The sequence below is a fragment of the Camelus dromedarius genome, chromosome 10 (assembly GCF_036321535.1).
Source record: "Camelus dromedarius isolate mCamDro1 chromosome 10, mCamDro1.pat, whole genome shotgun sequence".
NCBI lineage: Eukaryota > Metazoa > Chordata > Mammalia > Artiodactyla > Camelidae > Camelus > Camelus dromedarius.
This window is the reverse complement of record NC_087445.1, coordinates 7,604,616-7,631,234: the sequence shown is the minus strand read 5'-3', so window position 1 is coordinate 7,631,234 and position 26,619 is coordinate 7,604,616. Positions and strand designations below refer to the sequence as shown.

Below are 26,619 nucleotides of genomic sequence, written 5' to 3'. Positions count from 1 at the left end.
TGTAAGGATCAGGAAGGAGATGTTATTCATTATGCCGGGGACTCCCAGGAGGATGGAAGTGTGGGATCACCTGGTTCAAGCTGAGCTGTCTGTGTGAGGGGCCTGCACCCCCAGGGCAGGTTCACGTACTACCCTTAGGGTGCCCTGGCTATCTGTGGCCAGACTCACTGAAGCTCCTTAACTGGCCCCAGAAAAACAGCAGAGCAAGTGGAGAGATATTTAAACAATTGGTATACATTTTATTGGTTTTTTTATAAAAGGCAAAAGAGTACATGTGTTAAGTGGAGGATTAAAAGAGTGAAGACCTATTTAGACTCTCCCAACCCCATCCCTAAAGCTGTAACATCTGCGCTATATATATATACTTTATTTTTTTTAAGAGCAAACATGAAACTTATGACCTGGACTTCACCCCACCCCTTTCATGCCTCCTTTGTGACAGAAACACGTCACTCTGCTCCTACTTATGTATGAATAGCCAGAGCTCCACAGAGGCTGTGGTCCTCTCCTCCCAGCCCTACTCATATTCCTACCCTACCTCCCCCAAACACCCCGACGTAGAAAAAAGCGCAGACACATACATACTCAGAAACACATGTCTGGACCCTTCTCCACATGGAGCCCCTGTAACATGCAGACCCCTGGCCTTTTCCTCACTCATAGACAGACATATCACCTTCCCCCTTCCTCTCACCCACTCTCCTGCAGCTAGAATCCTTTCTACTTGGTCCCTTGCCCTGAATATCTGGAAAACCACACACCCGCACGTGCACACACACTCACACACCTGCAGTCTGTTCTCTCTCTTTGGGAGACAAAGGGCTGTATTGGCCCTACTCCCTGTCCCAACACAGCTCAAGGGCAGTGGCCAATGGTCCTACTGGGGCCGGATGGAAGATCCCAAAGGGGGCTGTTCAGAGGGGTGGTGGTATACAAGCAGCTTCCTAGCCTGGCAGAGGGGTCATAAAGCGGGGCTTCTAGGGAGCAGCCCCTGTACAGTCAATGAATGCTCAAGGGAGGAGGCAGGGGGCAGATGGCCCCTGCCCCTTCACATCTGCTCCTTGTGCTTCACATGGGACAGTTTCACATTCTCCTCATCGGTGGAGGGTGGGGGCGGCTCCAAGTGGCAGCCAATCATGAGCTGGTACACGAAGACACCCGCAATGGAACCCAGGAGCGGAGAGACGATGGGCACCCACCACCAGTGGTGGCCGGTCCTGGGGACAGACAGATGTGGTCAGGCATGGGTGGAGCAGGGCAGAGGGGAAACAGGCTGGGGCACACTGGTGGGGGCTGCACTCACGTGAAGACTTCCGAGCCCCAGCCCGCAAGGGCAGTGAAAAGGCGTGGGCCGAAGTCCCGGGCAGGGTTGACGGCGTAGCCAGAGTTGAAGCCCATGGAGGTGCCGATGACCAGGACCACCAGGCCCACAGTGAAGGCCTCCAGGCCACGGGGGACAGGGTTGTTGTAGGGGTCCACAATGGCCAGCACACACACAATAAGGGAGGCTGTGCCAATGAACTGGAGAGCGGGGAGAACAGGGTGAGAGCTCCCTGCCAACCTCTGTGCCCACCCCCCCACCTTGTTCCATCCTCTGGCTTCCCTCCACTCTTAGAGTCTTGTCATCTCCCGTGTTATGATGCTCTCTAGAGCGGTGGTGCTAAAACTGTTGCTGGTTAAATATGCAGATTCCTAGGAATCTGCTCTAGACAAGGAGTCCTGTCCCCTAGCCAGCCCATGAGCAACCCAGGGCAGCCTGGTCCTCCTCCCTGAGCTCCCCCTACACATCCCCAGCCCATACCTGGTCGAAGAAGCCATTGACCATGTCCAAGTGTCCAGAGGGGTAGGTGGCAAAGATGCCTGCTGTGCCATTGGGGCCCGAGACTATGAGCTGGTTGTTGGCAAAGCCCCAGATTGCATCTGGTGACAGATTAGACACCAAGTGAGTGAGGGCAGAGGCCTGAGCCCTGTCTCCCCTCTCAGCTAGGCCCACCCTCCCAAGAGTCACAGGTGAATATAATCACTGCTTTATTATTCTGGGGTGGAGGGGTGGAGGGCCTGAGGCTCCACTGTTGCCCGAGTCATTTCTTTCCCCTTGTACCCCCCACCTTGGGCCTGTGTGTGAATGAGTCACAAGCCTGGGGCCTGGGCATGCCCCAGCTGTCTGTCATCAAAAGGCCTGGTGCCAGCAGGTCGCAAGTAGAGGGAGGGTGGTGGTGGAGGAGGGCAGGGTGGGAATACTCACCAAAATACAGCCCAAAAACAATACCGGCACCCAGGAAGGCTCCCAGAGTCTGAGCTAGGGTGTAGACAGGCAGCTTGATCCAGGGCTCACGCGCCAGGAAGCACATAGCGAAGGTCACGGCAGGGTTCAAGTGGGCCCCTGCGCAGAGGGGAGATGGGACCTATTAGCCCCCACCTGCCACAGTAGGGAGGCCAGGATTCCCCCACTCCACACTCCCCTTCTCCAGTCCTGGTGAGCAGGAGTGCGGACAAGGGTTTCTTGTACAGGACAGTGGGTTGGACTACGTAACAGACCAACTCTGCTAATCTCCGATTCCAAAGTGAGAGTAGAAGGTGTTAGTATCAAGTTCCTTCTCCACTCTCCTCTTCCAAGGGGCCCAAAGCTAAGGCATGGCTATGCCCTGCCCTTGGGAGGCAACTTCCCCCCGACCCCTTTTGTCAGGACACCTTGTGGGAATGCTGTGGAGGAGTGATGGCTGAGGGTGGGGGTAAAGGCCTTACCAGAGACCTGGCCAGCGACAAGGATGCCCAGGGTGACAGCAAAGCCGAAGGCCAGGTTGATGGTGAGGAAACCACCATGGGTGCCCCGGCTGAGCACAACCTGGGCCACAGAGCCACAGCCAAACATCTGTGTTAGGGAACAGAACAAGGCAGGGAGGGTGAGGACTAGCTGAGGACCAGCGACTCTCACTCCAGAAGGAAGGGATGAAGTCAGCAACCCCATTCCCCACTCTTGCCTTCATGGAAAGGACAGAAGGGAAGCCCTTTTCTGGAATCCGGCCCCACCCCCTCCTGCTGCAGTTACCCCTCACCCCCACAGAAGAAGCAGACATGCCCTCCTACCCCCAGTGTCCCAACTTTAATAAAACAGGGCTCTATGAAGGAGGCTGGAAGCCGAGTTTGCAACTGAGAACCCAGAAAATAGCTGAACCATCTTCACTGATTTTTCTTGACTCTCAAGATGGGTAGGTGTACGGGAACACTCTCACCCTAGCAGTTCCTCCCCCAGCCCTTCAGGCCTGGCCCATAGTGATGGGAAGGCTCTCACTCATCCCCCACCTGCAGCCGCCTCCCTCTCTGCCCCAAAGAAGAGCTTGGGGTAGTGGGGCACAAAGAAATAGAGAGGAGGCCAGAAGTGAGATTGAATCCACTTCTGAATCTGGGGTGTCAGAGCCCCTGCCTCTCACTGTTCCCCCTCAGCACCTTCAGCCGCCTTGACCTGTCCTTGTCCCAGAGCCTCCTCTCTCTACCGGCCCTGACCTCTCTGCCCTCAGGGGTCCAGGTTTCCACTCAGATTTGGAGGTCCTAAAGACAGAGATTTGAGTGGCTCCCCTCACTAGCTGTAGTCCAGGAGCCCCAAGGCAATGGAAGTGGGGAGACTGGTTCTAAGCTTTCCGCCAGAAATGGGGGGATTCAAGAGGACTAAGGGCCCTTATGTCCTGCAAGTCAGAAAAGACTGTTTCCTTTGTTCAAATGTTAAAACCGCTTCCATACCAACTGTAAAGACCTATTGTTCTGAACCCCCAGAGTGTCCTCCACAACCACTCCAGCCTCTACCCTGGCTCTCCTCTTCTACCTCTCCATAACTAAAGTTTTTATGCCTATCCAGCAGAAATTTCCCAAGACCTGTGCTGAGGGCCCTTGTTCCTTCTGATGGATCAGTGTCCTGTTGTACTAGATTGTTAAGCACTTTGATTATCATCCTTCAGAAAGACCAAGAGATAGTGGGGAAGCCAGCGGCGGGCAGTGATGCAGGGCAAAGGTGTGCAGGCAGGTAAGAGCGAAGATCAGAGATGGGGTGTGTGTGTGTGTGTGTGTGTGTGTGTGTGTTGGAATAGGCACGTGAGGGTCTGGGGCTCCTTGCCCAGCTTGGCAGGCCCTGGCCTCAGCTCCTTGGTTGCCTGAGGCCCAAAACTGGCTCCATCCCAGGAGGCCTTGGAGGGAGAAGCTGTCAGAGCCAGTTCTACCACCTTGAGACTAAACTTTCTCTTCCTCCCCCCCTCCTTCTCCCTCTCCTCACCTTACTAGGTGCCCCAGAGAAAGGGGCTTCCTTCATCCTAAAGCCAGCCCTGACTCTGCCACTGCAAGCTCTAAGCCCCCAACTCACAGACGTAGGCGGGCAAGCCCTCACCCACCACTCCGGGGTCTCCCAGGCCTGACCCCTCCTCTTCGGGCACTGACATCCAGTGCCTCACAACCACCTGAGCCCGAAGGCTTCACAAATGGAACACCCTCCTTTTGTGGTCAAGGATAAGCTGAATGATCCTGGGGCTCAGCAGGAGGCCTGACTGCTCCTTTGAGGGGAGGTGACAGAGACTTAGGAGGGGGTAGGGAAGTCTCTCTGTGAAGGGAAGAAAACTTCCCCAGTCCTAGCTGTTCTCAGACAGGAGGCTGGACCATAAATCAGAGAGGGAGTGGGGGACACAAGGCTCTGGGGTGGGAGGCTGATAAGCACCTTCCCCGACTCCCTTCTTGGCACAAGAGAGAGGCAGGATGCAGATGACTGGTAGGGCTGCTTGTCTGGTGGGGGGCTGTGGATAGGTGCTCCACCTGCTTCCCCCCTTCCTGCTCCTGGAAGCCAGAGGTGAGGCTCAGCCCTCCTCTCCCCATGGAGCCTGCTCCTCCACCATCACCCATTTGGGGTGGGCCACTCAGCCCTACTGGCCCCTAGTTAATCTTCCCAGTCCACCAGGGGCTGGCTGGTCTGTGTTCCCTAGGGTTGGGGCTGGGGCACGGACAGAGTACCCCATCCACTGCAGTGGAGCAACTGAACCCAGAAGTAACCCAGAGGGAGACAGGTATAACCACAAGAGTGCCTGGAAATCAGGGAGTAACTGGGGCAGGAAGTGGAGCCCATACCTGCTGTGTCTGCCAGACCCAAGAAGTGCAAACAGAGTCATGAAAGATCGAAACTGGCGTAACCAGGGAGTAACTGGGACTGGGGAGTAACCCAGGCAGGGGAAGTGCCTCCCTCAGAGAACCCATAGAGTAACTCAGACACTGGGGAGTAACTCAGAGTGCTTGGCATCTGCCTGGGTAACTGTCTGGGAGTCGCTCAGCACTTCGTGCCTGGGGCACAGCTGTGTTCCACATCTTTAGGATCGTCCTTCCTTCCTGCTTGCTGTTTGCTGTGTGGCCTCCGCCCTCTGCCCCAGACCCATGGCAAGCTATTCTCACATCACAGGTACTTTTGGACTTTCTGAGGCTTAATTATTCATTAGGGGCCAGGCATCCAAGACCCAAATAACCCAATAGGGGCCCATTTGCTACTGCCCTCACTTCCTCCCCAGGCTGGAACTCTGGGAACCTGGGGAGCTGTGGGAGCAAGAAGGGGTTGGAGGTCCCAGACTGCAGAGGTGACTGACAACCTGTGGGCTGGGTCACTGGTGAAAGGGTCAAGGATCAGAGCTGTCACTGGTGTGTAGCAGCTGTCATTCTGGCAAGAGTCAGAGCTGTCATAGATAGGGTTAGAGCTCTGGGCAAAGGAGTCAAGCTGGGGGTGGGGGGGAAGGTCAGAGCTGAGAGAGAGGTCAAGGCTGTCTTTAAAAACAAAGCCCCTCGGCGAAAAGGGGGACTGGGGAATGTAGGGCTGGGGAGAGAAGGGCTTCTCCAGGTCCCTCCACTCACCACGAGGATGAGGGTCCCCAGGCACTCAGCCAGCGCCTGGCGAAGCAGCCGGTAGCGGATGTGGAGCATCTCCCCGCAGCGGGACACCAGCTCCTTCTGTCGACCCATGGCGGGGGCAGGCGGCGGCGCTGTCGGGCGGGAGGGCTGGCGGCGGACGCAGCAGCAGTGACCGCCAGCGCCGGGTGGCGCCCTTTATAGGAGAGCGGGAAGCACGCGCCCCGCCCGCCCGCAACCCCGCCCGCCAAGCCCCGTGCCGGCCGCAGGAGTGGGCGCCACCCCTCAGCTGGCCTGGGGAGACGGGGGAACGCGGGGCTGGGGGGAGCTGAGGGAGGTAGGGAGAACTTGGGTGTGAGGGGCCTTTAGGGCGAGGCTTGGCCCCGGAGAGCACTTAGGGGAGGAGATGTCTCGGGGCTGAGAGCCAATGGTCTGGTAGAGGCACGTGCAGGACCAGGGCTCGGGGAAAGGAGCCGCCAGAGATCTCCCTGGCCCTCGCACAGTGAGCCTCGCTGCCATGCCCACCGCGGTGGGGCTGAGAGGAGACATGTCAGAAAGGAAAGGAGCTGGCCCCAGCTCTGCAGCACAGCTGGACCCAGCATATACTCAGTCAGGGGCTTGGAGGGAGGAGGCTGTGGGTCCCAAGAGAGAAGAGACCCTCTCATAGACCAGACCCAGGTGGACACTGGCAAAACCTGTGCTGAGTTCCAGCCAGTGTTCACCAGTCCTTGCTCCTCCTGCTGTTAGTGCATGTCACATGTTGCACGGCTGACCAGCCTTGTCCTCAGCTGTGTCCACACATGACATCTGTCCTATGTTTCTGATCACACTTTCTGGGCACTTCTCCTGTCTGTGTACATGCCTGCGGAACATGGCTGGATTAACAGAGGTTGACACACGTGTACCTGTGTGCAATTTGCACATGGCTCCAGAGGCTGAGCTGCAGTTGTCCTGACAGGCCACATGCTTGCCAGCAGCGTAAGTCCCAGATGTTTTTAACCCTCTCCTCCCCTACTCTGGCTGATCCCTGGCCAGGGGCAAGTCTGTCTTTTTAAGAGATTAAGCTGGCTGAAATGAGATCAGTCCCATCAGAGGAGGGGGATGGGCAACCCCGCTCCTTCTGCTGCATCTAATAATTGGGAAACTGAGATCTGGTAGCCTGGGCCCTACTGCCACGGGACTGGGAGCAAATATACCCTCACCCAGTCTCTAAGGCGGCATTGCCAGGGAAGACCACATTTTCCAAAGAAACTTAATCCAAGTGGGCTAAGAGCCCTGGGGATTTGCCTCTTGAGGAATGGCTGTCAGAGATGATGGCTCCACACATGCAGGTATGCACACACATACCCTCTAAGACTGGAAGCAATACTTGCCTATAGATACTAAGCTTTGTTCACATGTTCATGGAATCCCATTCACATGAGAGCCTGGCCATAGGCTCACACATTTATTTGTTTTGGGCTGGGGGTAATAATTAATTTATTTATTTTAATGGAGGTACTAGGGACTGAACCCAGGACCTCGTGCAAGCTAAGCATGTGCTCTACCACTGAGCTATACCCTCCCCTGCTCATACATTTATGTAACTCCACACACACAAGGTCTCCCATGATCCTTGGCCCATGGAGAAGCACCCCACCCCCTGGGCCCCCAAGGGCTGGGAGGCCCCATGGTGAATCAGGAAGCCATCACCAAGTGCCTGCCAGCGGCCCCACTGCTCATCTGACTCAAGACAGAACCCTAGACTGCCAGTGCCAGAGCCCAGACTGTGGGAAGGGGGAACACCCCCTGCCATGCTGCCCTCTCTCCTTCCCACACCCTGGTACGCTTCTCAGCCCCTCAACTGCCTCAGATGGGGGTGCAGAGGCAGCACGGGGCAGGAGCTGGCAGAAGGGGCTCTTCAACATTGAAAGAAAGTGGGGAACCCCAGCCCACAGCACCTCACCCTCACCCTGCCTGATCCTCAGCCTGCCAGCAGCCAAGCCTGGCCTGGGAACCAGAGCAGGGGAGAAAAATGGGCAGCTCTGCCATCATCAGGCACACACAAGGCCCTCCCTGTATATATGTGTTTGCACTCAGTTCACATAGGTGCTCACGTGTGCTGCACCCAGAGGGAATAGGTCACACACACAACCGTGAATTCGTGTATCTAGTTCATACTAAGTAGCATTTCTTTTCACATGTGCACCTACACGTACTCACACACGTGTGCACTTGTGTATACGCTATATACCTATAATCCCAGGGCTAGAGCAACTTGGTGACCTGGCACCCCACAGTGGAGGCAGCGCCATCCCAAGGCCCAGGCTTGGTAAGTGGAACAACAGCTGGTTCCTAATAACCCCTGGCCCCAAATCAAGGCCCAGTCTTCAGGACCATGATCCCATGTACTCCCACCAAACTCATTCCTGTCTGTAACTAGTGTATACACACACGTTCGTACATGTACACACCATGCACATTGGGATGGGTTAGGGTTGGAGATGAGAAGGTGTGGGTAGGGCTCATGCTTCTTAGTGGGCCTGAGAGGACCCTGCCTGGAGGAGGGGGAAGAATGCAGTGCCTTCCAAGGGTCCCTTGTTCCTGTCAGCCCTTCTGGGGTCATCTGGGATTAAGAGGGGTCAGGGCCCCTCTTGCTTGTTCAGAAGCACCAGGCCAGCCTGAGTTTGGGGGACAGAAGCACGACCTCATCTCACAACTAGATGCTGGCAGTGGGGTGGGGTAGGGGCTCATTCTCTTTGTAGTCAATGTGAATGGCGCCCCCTAGAGCAAACGTCAGAAGGAAGCTGGGCTTCACCGGAAGAGCCTGAGCTTGGTGAGGCAGGCTCTGACCCTGAGTCACACAGCTTACCCAGGGCCCTCTGGGCTTCCTCCTGTGCCTTGGGAAGGAAAGTCAGGGCTGAGTGCAGGCTGGGAGCTCCTGAAGGAGGCAGGTGAGGATGCCCCACCTCCTCCCAAGGCACCTTGAGCAAGCTCTGTGTCTCACCTGGGCGGGAGGGCTGAGGGCGGGAGGGCTGAGCCCGGGAAGGGGCCCTGACAGCCCATCCACCCAGTGGTACGCCGTGACTCCTTGAGGTCAGAGCTGGGGGAGTGGGTTCCCAGGTAAGGGAAGGGCTGAAGACACAAGTCCCAGCCTGTTGGACCAGGGGGGCTGGCTGGGGCCCCGTAAGGGGTGGGGGTGGCACACCCTTCATTTCCTGCCCCCCAGACTCTTTGCCTGAACGGGAACAGCTCAAACCAGCAAAAAAGGAGACATGGGCCTTGCTGTCAGCAAGTGGGGTGGAGAAGAGTGTAGACATAGAAAACAAATCATACTACAGTCCTCAAACCCCTAACCTCTTCTGGACCATTAGAGTGGGATGGGGAAGGAGTAGACCAAAAGAGACATACAGACATTTTCAAGTTAAGAAAGTGCTTCTCCTGCTTGCAAAGCAACCCCTTGAAGTGCGTGTATTTTCCCCCGTCACAGATGACAAAACCGTCATTTCGAGAGAAGTCACCTGCTAGGGTCTCACTCGGCCACTAAGTGTTGAGCTGGATTCAGACCCCGTGGGGATGGGGAGTAGAGGTGAAGGGGGCAGAGAGGCCAGGGAGCCACAGGTCCTTCCACACTTGAGCGCCCTGTCTAGAGTGTGTCCCACTCTTAGGTCACTGCTGGACTCTACTTCTGCTTCTGGGCCTCGAGAGTGGGGGGCTGCCTCTGGACTGGAACAGGGAGTGGAGAGCAGAGATGAATCACCCTGTTATAAACGTCCCCAAACTGAGGGGCCGGCAAGCAGCTTCTCCTACTGCACCAACAGTCACCCCCTGTCTCCAGACAGATGAGATGGCAGAGAGCCCGTGAACACAAACTGTCCCCTCCGGCATCTCCGGCCAGATGTCCAGCTGGAATTTGAGAAAATCTACCTTTTGACCCATATCCTGGGGGCTCTGGGTTCACCTTCTGGTGCCCCTGAGCGGCCCTTGGCATCCTTTGAAGACAACAGAGGATCATAGAGAAGAGGCAGAGAGAGGGGATGGAGGCCCAGACCCCATGCTGAGGAAGGGCGCAGAGTCACAGGGGCTAGGCTATGGGGGCAGAGCCCTCTTGCAGACCCAGAATCTCAGCTCCAAGCCTGGCTTGGCCACTGGCCTGTCAGGCGGCTTAGCCAGCTCTCTTCCCCCACCACTCAGTTTCAGTTTCTTCATCAGTCACCTGGAGGTTTCAGGTGGAGTCCCCCCAACCCCCTCCCTCCCCCAGGGCCTCTGTAAGAATCAGACAAGATTACCAATATTTCAGGCTTTGAAAACTGTATACACAGTCAGCATAGAAGGAAAGTTTCTTTCCAGAAGCTATGTGAATATCCATGTGCTTCCATGTGTGTTCTTGGCTGTACGTATATGTGTAACCATAGAGTTTTGTGTGTACATGCGGGTGACCAGGGGGTCTATGCGCATATCTGTAAGTGTCCCTGTCTGGGTTTGGCTGTGGGTCTGGGTCCAGTGTTTAAAAAGCTAGAGATAGAAGATGGGGATCTATTGAACAATCTGGAGACAAAGTGACCTGTACATGATGAGAGGGTTTGGAGTGGGATTTAGGAGGCAGAGTGGGCAGGGCAGGTAGGCAAGATGCTGAAGTTGGAGGCAGGCAGAACTGAGTAGACAGGAAGCTGAACCTGAGGTGGGGCCCAGAACAACTGCTCTCTGAGAGGCCTGTGGTCTGAAGAGGGGGTGGGGGGGACAGGCCGTGGAAGCCTCTGCATCTGGTGTTCCAGAAAGGTGATGGGTGTGTTTGAGCCCAGTATCCTTTCCCCTCATCCCAGCCCAGTCTGGGTACTAATTATAGGGGAGCCACCAGCTGCCGGCCATAAGGGTGAGGAGTCCCAGGGGACTGCTCCAGAGGAGGGGACAGGATGCAGCAGAAGATTCTGCGGTCAGACTTCAGAAATGACTTCCTGCTTTTTTAGACCTTAGGTTAGTGGGAACTGGGCTCTAAGGAGACCCCATTGGTTGGGAGATAGGGGTGGGGGTGTTGTAGAGGGAGACTGGGGAAAGGCCACGATGGCACACCTACTCTCATTTTCATCCAGACCATTTGGTGATCAAGTGGAACAGGGGCTGGATCTCAGTGCCCCCTCACCCCCTCAGTCATGGTCTAACCTTGACCTTGTCAGTCTCTAGGAGGCCCCAGCTCTGTCCTGTGGAGGTTTCTAGCCTGAGAGAATAGAGAGAGCTCCCGGCCAGGGGAACAGAGATTTAAGCTTGAGCTGAGGTGTACCAGAGTGCTCCTGCTCCCACCCCTACCCCTACCCTTGATCCTGCTCCTCTGGCTAATGACAGCTTCATTCAGCTGCCTGGGTCAGGAGAGGGGCAAGGCTGGCAGGCAGCCCAGACAGGGGAGGCGGCCCAGCTTTTCACTCCTCCCTGCCTCATTGGAGACATCCAGAGCTGCGGCCTCCCCACTCTTTAATTCCTCCTCACCTGACCCCTTGGCCCCAGGTAAGCCCAGGCTCAGCAGCCTTGCTGGAGCCCAGTTGCATAGATTCTCTGTAACTCCCTGTGTGACCCTGGACAAGTTCCTACACCTCTCTGGGTCTCTTGCAAACCAGAAAAATTATCCTCTCCATCCATCCCTCTTCCAGAAACTGAAGTGGGAGAGGAAAGTGAGTCTCCCTCTGGGTTTGGAACACCCTGGTCCCCCTTAGTTCCCTGGAGCCTCCTTCTCTCTGCAGCAGAGGGATGGGCAGGCTGGCCTTTCCTGGGAGGGTAGGAGTGATTCACGTGCCTCAGGCTTCCCCTCCCCTTTATCACTTATCTGGATTAACCTGTGACTCACAAAGCAAGTACTGGATGTTGGGGGGAGGTTAGATGCATATTTATTGGGGGGGAAATTGTGGGAGGGGCTCAGACTAGCCCAAATCTGATTTAATAGGTCAGGGACTGGTCAACTCTCTGAACTTCATTGACTGTAATCTGCTGCAAGGACCCCTAGGCTTTTTCTCTAAAGGAAGGAGCTGGGCAGAGGAAAATAGGGCCTTCAGCTAAAAGGATTCCACTTTAGAGGAGGCTGTCAGATACCACAGCCAGAAGGGTGGTCCAGTTCCCTTTGAGAATTCACTAAGTGTAACTATGTAGAGAAGCTTAGAAAGGCTGAAAGAACTGGGGAAACTGAAACCCCAAGAAGGGGAAGGCTTTATTTAAAGCCATTTGAAGTTACAGGAAAATACAAAAAAACAAAAAATAAAGTTACAGGAAGGAATCCAGAGTTCCTGCCTCCTGACAGCTTTTTCTCCTGACTTGCTCTTTAAAAACAGAGCAGATTTTGCCTCTTACAGCAACCCGGAGCTGGAGGCAAAAACCTGCACACACAGACTAGAGTATACTGATAGGCACACACACTCTCCCAACCCCGCAGCGCACAAATCACAGCATACAACAGATGCAGACACACCCATCTGCGTCCACCTGCAAAGTTAAATGTAGAGGCCCACAGGGGCAGACGCACCCATGGACTGTGTCACCCACATCCCCCTGAACACCCTTGCTCCCGCACGAGTTCCTTCTAAGCTGTTCTTCTTCCCTTCCCCTGAGGTTCTAGCTCCTCATGCCACCCCCCCATCCCCCAAAGTCATGTTAGACCACACCAGCCTCCTCACCTACTTCCCAGAGAAAATCCCAAGGACAACAGGTTGGAGCAGGCATTGAAATTGGAGCGTGGGCTTCCTGCTCCCCCAACTCCCCAACCTGAAGGGAGCACAGAAGGTATGGTGCAGCTCCTTGGGTTTCTGAGTGATCTACCCCCTTCCCTTGCCACACTTGACAAAACCATTATCTGGCTCATTTTACAGATGGGGAGGCTGAGCCCAGAAAGGGGAAGTGACTTGCCTAGGATCACATGAGGAGGTACCAGGGCCAAGGCTCATTCTTCTGATTGGGACTGGGGTCTGCACTTCTTGGAGCCACCGACTTGCCTAGGAGCAGATTCCACCTCTGCCCTGCTCTGGGTTTGTGAAGGAAGGGATGGGCCTGGGGATGAAACTAGCCAGCATCCCCTGCCCACGGAGGGACTGTGGACAAGTTGTGTGAGGGACCAAGGAAAGGGGAGGCTGAGAAGCCAGGGACAGCCACAGACTGCAGAGCTCAGTGAGGCCTGGGGCTGCCTCTCTTTCAGTGAAAATACACCCTGGCACACTGAGGTCTGGAGGTCATGAATGAACAGCACAGGTAGAGATGGATGCAGATCTCAGTTCACACAGCCAATTTGCTATGCTAATTTCAACCCCAGGCCAAGCTGACCCATGACAGTGACACAGACTGGCATAGGTTCACAAAGAGTAACAGAATTGGGACAAAATTGGAGACCAGAGCCCCATTGTATGGCCAAGCATCTTCAGGATGAAGCCGTTGCCCTCTACAAACTGGCCCACTGCTGGCACTGAACCTGTTAAAATGAGGATCATGAGGATAAGCAGGTGCTTCATAGGGCTGGTAGGATTGTATGATCCATTTCAATACGTAAGATATGTAAAATAACAAAGGGTGCCCAAGGCTTATTAGGCAGGCACTCAATAAACGTCTACTTTTTATTAACTCTCAGGCCTGTCTTTCACCATCACCCTACTCATTCTAGGCAGCGATCACAAATTATGATTCTCTTTTCCTTGATGTCTTCTGGTGTCCTTCCCTGCCCTCCATCTGCACATGCCTCTTCTGCACACACCTGTATCCTACTTGAGCAGAGCACTATACGGGTGCCACAAAGATGCCAAGAAATCTATGTTCAAACATGGTCCCGGCCCCCAAAGAGCTTACATTTTGGAGACAAGGTCAAAACCATGTGGAAAAGGAAGACAAGCCAAGAACATGGGGAAACAAAGTTGTTTAATTTAAATCAGAGTTTAAGACAACAGGAGAGTTGACACCAATGTACGTGATGCAGAGGAAACTGAACAGGCTCTCATGTTTCAGAGGGAAAGAGCACCCTAGGCTGGGGGCCAGGGAAGGGTTTAAGGAGGAGGCACTGTTTGAGCTGACTCTGGAAAAACAGCCAGGATTAGGGAGAGGCAGCCGGAAGAGGGGTGTGGACCCGGCTGAAAGGAGGCAGCATCCCCTCCCCCAGGGCACTGGGAGTTCCTGGAGAGCAGGGCTTGGGTCCCTACACCCCCACTGCGGGGGCACAGAGCCCAAGAGGCTCGGACACAGAGGCCAGGGCAGCACTCAGTGCTTTCTGCATCTCTCCTGGATGGGGGACCACCAGTTCCCCTCACCCCTTCCCTTCCTGTCCTCTGTGCTTTCCCATGTCACCATCCAGGACCAGGACCAGCAGGACCAACACAGGAGGGCATTGTGCCCCTTCAATGTGGACTATTCATCCCACGCAGCCCCCCTCTTCATTGCTCAGTGCTGGTGCTCTGTGACCCTCAGGCAGTGCCACACCTTCTCTGGGCCCCATTTAAAGGCCTGACTCTGCACCAAAGAGCATACTGAGGTCGAGGCACACATTCTGGCAAAGGAGAGGGCACAGAACCACAGCCCTGGGCACATAGCCTCCTCTCTGGGCTTCTGGAGCAGCCTAGGAAAAAAAAAAAAAAAAAAAAAGGCCCAGGCCAGGCTGGCAAGCAGATGGATCTCCTGGGTTCGTTCAGTTCCCTCTGAGCTGGCTCCCACTCCTCTTCTGGGCATTCAGACAGTCAGGCCCAGAGGACCCCACAAGGCACCATGGCCCCTGCCCAGTGCTGGGGCATCCGACAGAAAATTGGGACAGGGCATTATTGAGGACAATTCAGTGTGTTCAGGCCAGCACGTGTGAGGGTCCATTTGCAGTGAGGGTGCTCACACCATTGACATCTTGCTCCAGAGGTCTGAAGTCCTGTCATCCACCTACAGCTTGCTCCTGAGCTGGCAATCACACTGTCCACCTCTCACTTCGGGCCTCCACAGCCTGCACCAGGCCATCGCCCAGGATAGCAAAGTCCTCCAGGATGGCTTCTACATTGGGCACCATCACCAGCTCCCCACCTCGAGACACCACCATGCGCCCCTTTGTGTTGGAGGCCTGGGGGAATCAGAGAAATGTGGAGTGAGGTGTCACAGAGGCACACCCAGAGACACCAAGACACACACGCTTCACACCTGACACACAGACACACATGCCCACGTGGAACAAATGTACACGCTCAGGAACGGACAATCATTATCAGCCAGCACACCTTTAAGGGCTGGGGCTGGAAGCTGGTGGGCTTCCAGAGGACACCAATCACCTCTCCACCATGTTGGTCATAGAAGAAAAGGGCCAGGTCCCCAAAAGCCTCCTAGGAAAGGGCAGGACAGAGACAAGATGACAGGTGGGCACCTTAGAGCCACTTCCATGGCCCCAGCTCCACCTGGAAGTCCCCACTCCATGGTCCATCAGCCCTTGAGGACCTACCCTGAGCTGTGCCAGATAGAGCTGAGGAGGATCGTAGCCCAGGACAGGCATCAGGGATGAGGGGCCCGGCTCACTGAGCAGCCCACGGCAGAAGGAGGCAGCTGGTGAGTCCACAGCCTGGCGGTGCCGGGGGATGTGGCGGGGAGACAGGCGGATCAGCACATCATACATGTCCAAGGGTGGCCGGAACACTGTCTGAAGAAGGGTAGGGAGGGCTCAGCAGTGCCAACTTGGGAGCTGGACCACAAAACCCCTCCCCATGCCCACCTCGGTTCCCTCCTTCCTTTTTGTCTGACACCCACTCCCATTATGGCTCCAAATGCTCACTGGAAGGTGGGAACACCCAGACCCAGCTGGTGCCAGCCTGGGTCCAGCAAGAGGAAGGCAGGCTAGAAGCACCAGGCCTGAACGGGGCCAGGACCCTGGCTCTCCTCCAGGCTCCACCACTGCCAGGCACTGTGGGCAGCTGCAATACCTTCTCCAAATCAGTCTCACCAAACAAGGGGCTGAGCATTCTGTGAGGGCCCCTAGAGCTCCGGACTTCCACAGTTCAAAGGCAGAATCCCTGGAACTCCTGGAGTCAGGGGCTTACCCTGATATCTCCAGGCCCCCGGGGGTCCATTAGCTGCTTCTCTAGGACAGGCAAGGCCTCAGCTGCCAGGATCACAAGCTGTTGTAAGATCTGAGGGGTACACACACATCAGGTAGGTCAGGCTTGACCACAGGTCTCTCTTAGCTCAAGCTGAGCCGCCTTTTTCCTTGAGGGAGAAGGCCACACATTTGGGAGCAGGAATGAGGTTAAACCTGGGGCGAGGGTCCATCCTGTGTCCATATAGAGCTTTTGCGATCCTGCGGGGTAATGATAACCATGACGGGGAGTTGTGTCCGAGTTGCCAGGAAGACACTGCGGATCTCCACCAGCTCTTCCACTGTGGATAAGAGGGGGTCCTGGGTCAGCCTGCCCCTCTCACCCAGACACCCTCCACTGCCCCAGGTCCTCCTACTATACACTCGGCAGTGGCCCATCCCAGGGATTTTCCAAAACCCAAAACCCTTCCCGGAAGTGGAAAAAGTGATGAAAAGGACCCTGCATCTACCTCAATTGGGCAGGGCATTAAACTCTCAGCCTCAGCCCAGAGACAGAATTTTCCACTGCCAGGCACTCCAGTCTGGTTTCCGGGCCTGCACAAGCTGAGGCCTGCCCCTGGCCCCCTCCTACCCTGGGCTCCCACACACCTGGGGAATTAGAAAGCTGATACCCTCCTCTCTGCTGGCACCAGGAGCTCCTCATGTTACCACCAGACATGATCACTCCTACCCCCTAAGAGGTCTAGGCATCTATTCTAACCTGAACGGTTCCCTGCTTCCACCATATGACTTCTCACCTGGTGTTCAGAGTCCTATTCCACCATCCTCTTCCCTTCAGAGACCCCCAGGTAGCCTGCTTAACACCCCCAGTCCACTCTGTTTCTGATCATCACGTGGGCAAACTACATCTCTGGTCTCAGAGCTCCCTAAAGGCTGGTCCTCTTCCTCCTTAACAATTCCCAGCCCCCAGGCAGTCAGGGTCAGGAGGAGATACATGGGATCAGAGAGGCAGAGAGAAAAACCTAACAGACTGACAGGGAAAACCCTTGCCTGCCCTACTCTGCAATCCACAAAGGGTAGTTGTTCCAGTAGTCTGACCTCCATCCTACGACTTACCAGTGAGCTCATTGTTGAGGTTGACAATAAGGGGGTTGTTCTTCCAATCAAAGGTCGATACCAGGAAAAGGAACCGAAGGAAGCCCACCTGTGGGGAGCTGAGAGGAAGGAGTGAGCAAAGTGTCTGGGACCCAGCCACACATCCCCAGGCTCCCCATGGTCTAAGGAGCCTAGACCCCTTGGTGTGGTTTGCGGCGGGGTGGCTAGGTCTCAGATCCCTGTCTGTCCCTTTGGTTCAGCCACCTCTCCCATGTGGACTGAAGGTGCAGTGTGAAGGATGAAAGCTGGCCCCAGGGGGAAATTTCTGGCTAGGGAAAGGGTGGAAGGAATCACCTGGGAGGGGTGAAAGGCTCAGGGTGCAGGAAAAGGGCAGCAGCCACCAGGTCCAGACTCTCATCGGTGAGCTTCTCTCCCAGAAGCTGGGCACGCACCCACCGTTTGGCCAGCCGAGCCACACCCGAGAAGGCTGGGTGCTGCTGCTGGAGTCTGTGGGGAGAGGAGGGCAGTGGCAATGAGACTCAGACACTCAGCACTACCCTTTCAGCGGTGGTTCTGCTACTACTACTTTCAGCCCCACTGCTGCTGTTTATTCAACTGTTACCCAACCTTGGCCTCTGTGCTGATGCATCACATGTATAATCTTACATCTCCCTAACTAATACCCCAAGAGGTTGGTCCTAGCCTGATTCCCACTTTAGATGAGAAAAATAGATTCAGACCAGATCCTGCCCAAGGGACAGAGCCAGAGAAGTGGCAGGGCTAGGATTCTAGAACTTCTCTGACTCCAGAACTCCTATCTCTAACTGGCCTCCCAGAGAGACAGACGGCCAGGAGGGCAGAATGGCACCAAGAAAGGGTCTTCAGACATAGGAGCCTGTGGGGGTGCCCATACCCATGCAAGGCGCTGGTGAGCAGGGGCAACTGCCTCGTGTCCCTCTCAAGGCGGAGAGAGGCGGGGGTGTCCCTCAGTGAGATCATCCCCTCGGGGCTCCGCGTCTCCCTCAGGATCTGGGGCTCCCGCTGATAGGCCACACGAATCCGGAACACAAACCCATCCTGTTGGAAGAGGATACGAGATAGGAGGTACGTGTCAGCTTGGAGCCCCCTGACATCCCATACCCTCCCTCCCCGGGTATCCCAGCCCTGCAGCAGCCTAACCTTGAGGACATCGGTGTGCGTGGCCGTGGCCTGGCACTGCACCCCATGCTGTTGCGTCAGCAGCTCTGCCAGGCGCAGCTGGAAGGCAGCACGGACTCTCTGTATGGCCTCAGCATCCTGTGGCCACTGACCACTGCCCTCCAGGTGACAAACCACTGTGGAGAAGAGTGAGAGGTCTCAGACTGCAGCCTGGGGTGAGAACGGTCCCTCTCACCCCCTCGCAGGAGCCCCCTCACCAGTCATGGGCTCCACATAGGCCGGACAGGGCTTGTCAGGCCGGGGCAACAGCGAGGCCCGCTCTTGCAGGTGCTCATAGAAGGAGTAGGCTGGCCGGACTGGGGTTGGTGGGAACACCTGTGGAAGAAGGGGGCTGAGGGAGAGGCCTGGGACTGGGAGGAAGTGCCCCAAATCAGGAAGTTGGAAGGGAGAACACTGGGTGAGTGGAGCAGAGGTAGGTATCACCAAGCAGAAAGGGCTCCCTGCCCCTTGCACCTCACCTCAGTGTAGCGCAGCACTGGGTGAGCTCCCTGCACGGCAGACACAGTCAGCGGGAGACCTTCCAGTCCCCACAGCAGGCGGCTAAGGTCATCATAGCAACGCACTGCAGCTGCCAGAGCCTCCTCACCTGTGCTGGAAGTCTGAGAGGGAAAAGACAGTCAAGAAGGCAGGTGGGTACAGAACCGCCCCACTGCCTGGGATACAACCCTGGCTCAGGCTGCTGCAGAGCCAGAGGGCCCCCTGCTGGACACTCGCGGAATCACAGCCTGGCTGAAGTGGCAAGTGTTCACCCAACTCCCCACCCAATCCAGCCACATAGATCCCCTAGTCTTGACCCCAGCCCTGAACCAGGGCCCTCACCTCTTTCAGGCCTTGGATCAGTGTGTCCAGGAGGCCCCCCGTATAGTGGATACAGGTATCTGGGATGTCAGCATGGCTGAAAAAGGTGCACAGTGTAGACATTGGGGGCCATGGAGTGAGCCGCTGTTGTAAGCTGCTTATCCCAAAAGCTTGGACCAGACCCTCTCAAAAGGCTCTCCAGCCCACAGTTGCCTTCCAGCATTCAGATGCTAAAACTCACAGTGCCAAGAGGTGAGTGACCACCTGGTGGGGGATAAGGCGTTTCTGGGCCATAGAGGCTGCCTCCCAGACCACAGCTTCCCGAATGGCTCCATCCTGGAAACGCCGAAGCTCGGAGCGAGATCCCCAGAACTGGCGGAAGTCAGCAGCCTGGGGAGAGGAAAGGGGTAGTGGGAGAAAACAACAAAGAAGAGCTCCATCAGAAATCTCCCAACAGCCTGAATCCAGGTGGCATGAGGACAATCCACCCTGCTCCTTCCAGTGCACGTACTTGGCTTCCCAGAACAGGGCCAATTCCTCCCTGAGACCCCAGAGCTCCTCACCTCAGGCTGGTCGGCCTCTGGACCCAGCTCAAGAACACTGGTCAGCCCTTCAGGCCGGAGAAGCAATCCCAGGGTCAGGACCCCAGAGTCTCTGTGCCTTGGTGGATCCTGGCTGATGTCCCACTGTAGGGTGTAGAAAAGCTGAGCTCAACCCCCAATCCCCCAACTTGGTCTGGAAACTCCTTCTAGCCAGAGGGATGGTGTCTTCTGTATGCCCCAGGACCCTGGGTCTAACCTCCTCAGACCCACAAACTCCCCAACCCACACACCTCACCTCTGAGACTGGGGGCCGAGAATGGGCCAGCAGGTGCAGCCGGGACCCCAGACCCTGCTCCAGGAGGGTGGTTAGTGGACCCAAAGCAGCTGAGACATAGTCCCCACCATGATCCTGCAACTCTGGCCACAGCTTCAGCCGATGACATGCTGCCTGCAGGCGACTCAGAGGACGGAGACTGGAGGTGGTGGGGAGGGGACAGAGAGAAACAAAGAGGGGGAATCAGGTACTGCTGGCCCCAAGTATCACTCCCACCACCACAAGGAAGATCTGAGCACCTGCCTGAGGATGTCTACCCCATCACTAGCCCAGGAAAACAGGACTCACTGACATATCCTGCCACCCCTAAACTTACTGCAGTATGTGGTCAAAAGCCCGGATCATGGGTTTGGGAGTCATCAGCAGCAGCTGGAACCCATCGTCAGCTCTGCTGTCCAGCAACACCATAGACAGCTGTGCCTCGTGCTGCACCTGGGGCCACAGAGTAAGGAGGGAACTCCCATGTGAGACCACCAGCACTGCACCCCTCCACTCAATGAACCAAGGGCTCAAAACCAGAGACATGCCCGACCAAAGGTCTCTGGAGAGGAGTTTCTGGTGTTCTGGGGCTGGCAGAAGGGACAGGGTCTGGGCTGAGACATCTGGGGAACCCAGGAGTGGGGGACAACTGGTACCTGGCGGTAAGTGGAGGCAGTGACATCAGCACAGAGGTTGAGACGGCCTGAGGAGTCCAGGAAGACAACAGGGAAGACCTGGTGGAAGTCAGCCAGGGCTGGCTGGGAGCAGGAGAGAGAAGCCAGTCACGGCTGGGTCCTTATCTTAGGCCTCCTTGCCCAGACTCAGTACTGCCCACTCAGCACCGCCCTACTCACCAAGGACGGATCTGAGCTGAAGCATAAACTGATCCCATTGACCGTCAGGTCTGTGGTGGCTGAAGTGAACCAGAGAAGATGGGTGTGTCAGAAGGTATCCCCCTCCCTAGGGTCCCTCCCTCGTGACACCCACCCTCTGGACAGGTGGCTGCAACTGCCTGCCTCTGGGATTCGGCTTGCTCATCTGACTGAGGATAAGAAACCAAATGATCCCTGATGGGGATGAGTGGAACCCTGGGCCTTTCCAGCTGCCTCACCCAGAAACTGCAGGATGCTTCTCAGGACCTGGTAGCCACTCATGGTGGTGTGGATCTTGCGTGTGGACACGAGGAAGGCAACCAGCATGGAGACAAGGAACCCGCTGAACCCTCCCAGTCCCTGATGGAGAGAAGGAGGGAGAGGCTGGAGCTCAGAGCCAGCCCACCACTCGGAGAGCCAGGGAAACTAGGCCACTCCCAACCAACTCACCTTGTCCAGTTCCCGCTGCCGCAGCCAGACCTTCAAAAGTGCCACACCATCCTTCAGCCCCGAGGCTGAGCCCAGCACGGTTGATAGCAGCTGCACATGGGACTCAAGGGCTGTGTCCTGCAGGACCCATGTATTATAGTAGGGGGTGGGGGGCTCTGGACCACCTGTGGGAGGAAAGGGGAAGTCATGAGAGGAGAAGCACCTGCAACACCCTTCCCTCCAGCTCCACCTTGATACCAGTGCCTGCTCACCATCCCCTGAAGGACTCTGCCCTCGGTACCAGGCAGAGCGCACGTTGTTCTTAGATGGCAGCAGGCGGCAGGGGCGGAAGAAGTCAGGTGGAGGACATGGGTGCAGACGTACAGTGACCAGGTGCTCATCCTTCCCTGGGGGGAGACAGGAGATGCTCAGATTCTGCAGCCCCCTGGAGCCAGAGGAGTCCCTGCACCATCCCCTCCATCTGAGGGCCCCATAGCCTCCCACCTATACCTTGAGGTCCCTATACCTTTCCTCTCAAATTTGAGGCACAAGCCTCTCACCGTGGACTTGAGGCACGTGTGCCTCACTCACCAGATCCGTCACCCCATACTGTGCCTTCCACCCCATGTGTGCCGCCTACCATGCGGCCGCAGCAGCAGTGAGGGCTTCAGGTGGCAGCCATTGGTGTAGGAAAAGCGAACACTGCCAAAGAGTGGGTCTTGGGCCAGGTGGTGAGCCAGGTGGGCCAGGTAGAGGGCACGCTTACGGAAGTAGCGCTGGTTCAGCCCATCCTTGTCCTGTAGGATCTCCTGGAGGCGGTCAGGGGAAGAGACAAACGGCCAGTCACTTAAGTGCTTATTGCTGGAGAGCTTGGGGGCCAAGATGAAGCCAAGGTGAGAGGCACAGCTTAGAAGCCCAGGCATCCTTTGCTGGCCAGAATGCCCAAGCCAAGGTTAGCAACACCACATTGGATGTGGAAGGCAAAGTTCCAGAAGGCACATCTAATCTCCCTCAGGACAACTGTAGTGGTTGTCCTGATTCCAATCCCCTGGCAAGTGGTAGGTGGGAAAAAGAGGGGTTGGGGTACTTGTAGGTGGTGAAATGGCAGACCTCCATTCCCCAAACTCTGGACCTCACCCTGGGCATGGTCAGTGCCACATCCACATTAATGTCCGGCCGGATGCAGGTGCCCAGAAGATAACTGCCCACAACAGTGACCTGGGCTGGAGGCAGGAAGCGGAAACAGCCCTTCACAGTATAGGGCACTTGGTGGAGGGGGACTCGAACCCGTACTGGGAGCCATGCCTGGTTGCTCAGCTGTGGGGATAGAGACAGTGACACATATTAATTTGACTGCCTTCTGAACATGTCCCCTTGATGTGTAGTAGATATTTCAAATTCAAAATGTCAAAATGTCTGAAACCAAACTCCTGATCTTCCTATAAATATATCTTCCCCATTCAGGCAACTCCATACTAGCTGCTGAAGTCAAAAACATTTAAATCACCTTGACTCATCTCTGTTAAAAACACCTATTTCGCTTCCAAAATGTATCCAGACACTAACCACTTCTCTACTGCTCTCCCCTGGTCTGAGCCATTTTTCAGCAGATCACTCCGTAACAGGTTCCTAACTAGTCTCCCTGGTATAATATTTGCCCCGCTCCCCCCATTCTACTTTTAACACAACAGCCTGAATGAATTTTTTAAAACTGAAGTTGGATCACATCACCAATTTACAAAAAAACAAAACAAAAAACAAAAACAACCCTGAAGTTCTTCCCCATCTTACCCAGAACAACAGCTGCCTAAGTCTTTGTTTTGATGCACAGGGCCCTGCATGATATGCCCCCTTCCTCCATTGTCTTTCTGAACTCACCTCCTGCTATCTTCCCCTCATTCATTCCAAGGAATGTACCAGACCTGCTCCTACCGATGAGCCTTTAGGTTTACTGTTTCCAGTTCCTGGAATGCTCTTCCTCCCTTAGATCTCTATGGCTGACTCCTTAATACAAATGCCACTTCAATAAGGCCTGCCTCAACTACCCTACTTAAAGTTGCAAACCACTCCCATCCTGATACTCCCATAATCCCCTTACCTTACCCTTCTTCCTTTTTCCATAGTTCTTATCACCTTCTAACACTGTCTGTCATGTTCCTTATCTAATGCCCATAAGCCCAACACCAGAACATAGGCTGCTTTGTTCACTGATGTATCCTAAGAATACAACCACTGCAAGGAACATAAGTATTTGCTGAATGAATGAATACATGATTGACTGCACTCCCAGCTGAGCTCCCTGGCAGTGAGAATGAGCTCCTTAGCACCCCATCCACTTCAGAGAATAGCAAGGACCCTGAGGACTTCTGGGCTTTCCGGTTCCCCCCGCTACCTGCCTTACCTCTGTCTCAGGGGTTGAGGGCACCCTCATGATCCTCTGGTTGACCTCCCTAAGGAAAGCATCAATCCGCTCCTTTTTCTTCTCTGACAGCTTCACTTCCTTTAGTAGCTCCTCTACCTGTAAGAAGGGGCAGGGGAGAGTACTTCTGCCTCAGGGGCTCAGGTCCACCCTTCTGACCCAAAACCCAGCCACCCAACAGTACCTGTAGACGAAGCAGGCTGGAATGGAACAGACTCTCAGTCTCGCGAAGGCGATTCAGCTCCTCATTGGTCGGTTCCTTGTACAGTTCTGCCCGGCTGAGTTTCACAGGCTGCAGGAGGCCCTCCACTGGAGACCCAGCCATGGTATGCTTCTTTGAGGATTCCTTCTTCCCCTCCTTGCCTGTGCCTTCCAGAGCTGACTCCATCACCTGTGGCCAGTGAGAGGGAGAAGCCCGTGTGAGATCAGATAGCCCTCATCCATTGCCTGACATGCTACCATGATAGGATGTGGGTAAAGGCTTCACTTGCTCCTGGTCTCTCATTTGAATAGGAGTCAGATTGTGTAAAACCCAGAATAATTGTTACTTAAAAGAACATTACTGAGCTCTAGACTTAAAACTCCTTGAGGTGAGGGCTCCCTATCTACCTAACGGCACAAGCATGGACTCTGCTTGGAGTTGGTAGGTGTGGTAGTTGACTGGGCCCTGCTGGAAGCAATGCCTGAGCTTCTTGTATTTCCAGGTACCAGGAGGTTCCTCTGCTGCTGGGTTAGTCCTGGGACTTCACAAATGCCATTTCCACTCTTGCTCTAACCAGACCTTGCCAGGTTACGCACACGCGCAAGCACATGCACACACACCACCCTAGGAAGCCCTGACTGTATCAGTACACATTAAGTGCTCAATGATGGAAAGTGCCTACTGGTTCTGAAGGATATACTCAGTAAATCATCCAAGCCTCACAATAATCCTAGCAGAAAACGGACACGTGAGCTCGAGGTTCCACAGCTGGCATGCCTATACTGTCAGCAGACTTCCAACCCTTGTCTTTGAGATCCCAAATTTTCTCCCGTACAGCACTGGGCCCCGCCCCCCTCCACCGTCCCACACCCGGGAGAGCCTTATTGGAGCGCTCTGGGAGCGCCACCCTGTGGGGAGCAAAGAAATAGACACAAGAGGGGAAAAGATCCCGCCCAACGTCAGGAGGACCTGGTAAGGGAAAAGACCCAAGCCACGCGGTGGGGATGGGAGTGGGGGTAGGGGCTGTGTCTTTTCAGCTTCAAGGTGTAGAGTTAACGAAGAGAGAAGCTCAGTAAGTTTTACTGCTTTTATCCAGATACAGCCAAGTTCCATCTCCCTTAGCAACTCTGACTGTCTCAACGCCCCCGGGCTAGAAGCATCGGGGGAAATAGGCCTCCTTCAGAAGGGACCGCCCTCGTGCTCCTTACTGGCAAGCTGTCAGGCTCTGCCATCTCCGGCACGTTGCGCCTTCCTTCCACCGAGATGGCTCACCCACCTCCGGCTCCCCAGCAGTTCCGCGATGCTGCGCTCCCGCAGGTGCGGGCCCCATCCCTCCGGTCTCGCTGTCGCACTTTGGGTTTAAAGTCTACTTGCTCTGCGCAACTTCCCACGTTGGCAGAAATGCCCACGCCACGGGAGAAAGGCCGGCACTAGTGTCAGCGTGCCTCGTGGCATAGGACTCCGCCCAGCTCTAGAGCCATTGGGTAAATCCCCTACAAGTCGCTCGCCATTGGTTTCTGTCACTCTTCAGGACCGCCCGTTATGGGGGAGGAGCCAAAGAAGGCGCTCCGATTTACGGCCTCTTTGCGACGCCAGACCGGAAGCCTGCCGGTAAGCTGGCTGTCGCTTCCTTTTCCTCACTTCCTCCGCTTGGGTCGAAAGGGGAAGGGCGGAGCTAGTTTGGGCCCTCTTGGGAGGGTTTGTTTATTTACGCCAGTGATTCCTCTCCTTTTCTCATCAATTGACCAATCTCGTGGGTTCTACCTCCAAAATATATCTTGAATTTATTCACTCTTCTCTGTCTTCACTGCCAAGTTTAGTCCAAGTCACATCATCTTGTGCCTAGATGACTGTATTGTAATAGCTTTTACCCAGTTTATTAAATTTTCCAAATCTGCTGAAACGTTGCAATAATAATATGATGAAAATAATAATAATATGATGATGATGATGAACGACCACATACCCTTCCCCTACCCGTCATAACTTAGTGTTTTGCCAAGTTTGTTTTGTCTTTGTGTATTTAAGTTTTATTATTTAGCAGAATCATTTAAGAATCTGTTGTACACATCCCTAAGTACTTTGGCATGTCTCTCCTCGGAATAAGGATGATCTCTTACATAATCATAATACAATTATAAAATTCAGGAAATTTAACCTTGATTCAATACTATTATATAAAGCCCATATTCATATTTTGGCAATTATCCCAATAATATCCTTTACAGTGTAGCATTTTCTTTCTCCTTTTTTTTTTTTTTTTTACTTTTTTCTGTTTTTTTCACTTTTTTTTTAAGTATAGTCAGTTTACAATGTTGTGTCAACTTCTAGTGTACAGCACAATGCTTCAGTCATACATGAATATACATATATTCGTTTTCATATTCTTTTTCACCTTAAGCTACTACAAGATATGGTTCTCTGTGCTATAAAGTGTAAACTTGTTTATTTATTTTATACAGACCAGTCAGTATCTGCAAATCTCAAACTCCCAATTTATCCCTTTCCGTCCCCTTCCCTCCTGGTAACTGTAAGTTTGTTTTCTATGTCTGTGAGTCTGTTTCTGTTTTGTAAATAAGTTCATTTGTCTTTTTTTGTTTTGATTGTTAAGGAAGTTTTCGGAGGAGATGAGGCTTGTGCTAAATCTTGAAGCATGATTTGAATTTGAATTGACTGAGAGGAGGCAGCACTACCATTGAAGTCTGGGGAAGACCAAAGGGGTGAGACAGATTAGTTAACTGTTCATTCCACACTGGATGACACTTAAGAAGTGTCAAGCCCTGTGCTGTCAAGGATAAAGATAAATAAGACATGATGAATAATGCTCTTGCCTTCACATTTCACAAGCTGGTCCTTCTATTCACTTATATGT

General features: G+C 54.5%; 2 protein-coding genes across 3 annotated transcripts; both read right to left on the bottom strand.

Annotated features, from left to right (window-relative positions):
* Positions 1-218: 218 nt before the first annotated feature.
* On the bottom strand, positions 219-6,067 carry AQP3 (aquaporin 3 (Gill blood group)). Its single transcript, XM_010975831.3, has 6 exons — positions 5,872-6,067; positions 2,746-2,872; positions 2,246-2,383; positions 1,802-1,920; positions 1,304-1,521; positions 219-1,217 (listed from the first exon to the last, which is right to left on the bottom strand). The coding sequence occupies exons 1-6, from the start codon at positions 5,977-5,979 to the stop codon at positions 1,049-1,051; spliced, it is 879 nt and encodes a 292-aa protein (XP_010974133.1). The 5' UTR covers positions 5,980-6,067; the 3' UTR covers positions 219-1,048.
* Positions 6,068-13,706: 7,639 nt separating this feature from the next.
* Positions 13,707-25,217, bottom strand: NOL6 (nucleolar protein 6). Of its 2 annotated transcripts, none has more exons than XM_031447237.2 (26): positions 25,024-25,217; positions 23,730-23,936; positions 23,528-23,644; positions 22,264-22,443; positions 21,767-21,935; positions 21,399-21,533; positions 21,148-21,311; positions 20,937-21,057; positions 20,680-20,738; positions 20,482-20,583; positions 20,163-20,278; positions 19,808-19,985; positions 19,534-19,656; positions 19,212-19,360; positions 18,992-19,067; positions 18,631-18,771; positions 18,370-18,487; positions 18,134-18,288; positions 17,868-18,031; positions 17,309-17,461; positions 16,976-17,073; positions 16,076-16,200; positions 15,864-15,953; positions 15,272-15,466; positions 15,054-15,155; positions 13,707-14,899 (listed from the first exon to the last, which is right to left on the bottom strand). In XM_031447237.2, the coding sequence occupies exons 1-26, from the start codon at positions 25,075-25,077 to the stop codon at positions 14,750-14,752; spliced, it is 3,441 nt and encodes a 1,146-aa protein (XP_031303097.2). In that variant the 5' UTR covers positions 25,078-25,217; the 3' UTR covers positions 13,707-14,749. The 2 variants fall into 2 exon arrangements, with proteins under 2 accessions (XP_031303097.2, XP_031303098.2); XM_031447238.2 differs by having other exon boundaries at positions 24,956-25,215.
* Positions 25,218-26,619: the final 1,402 nt, after the last annotated feature.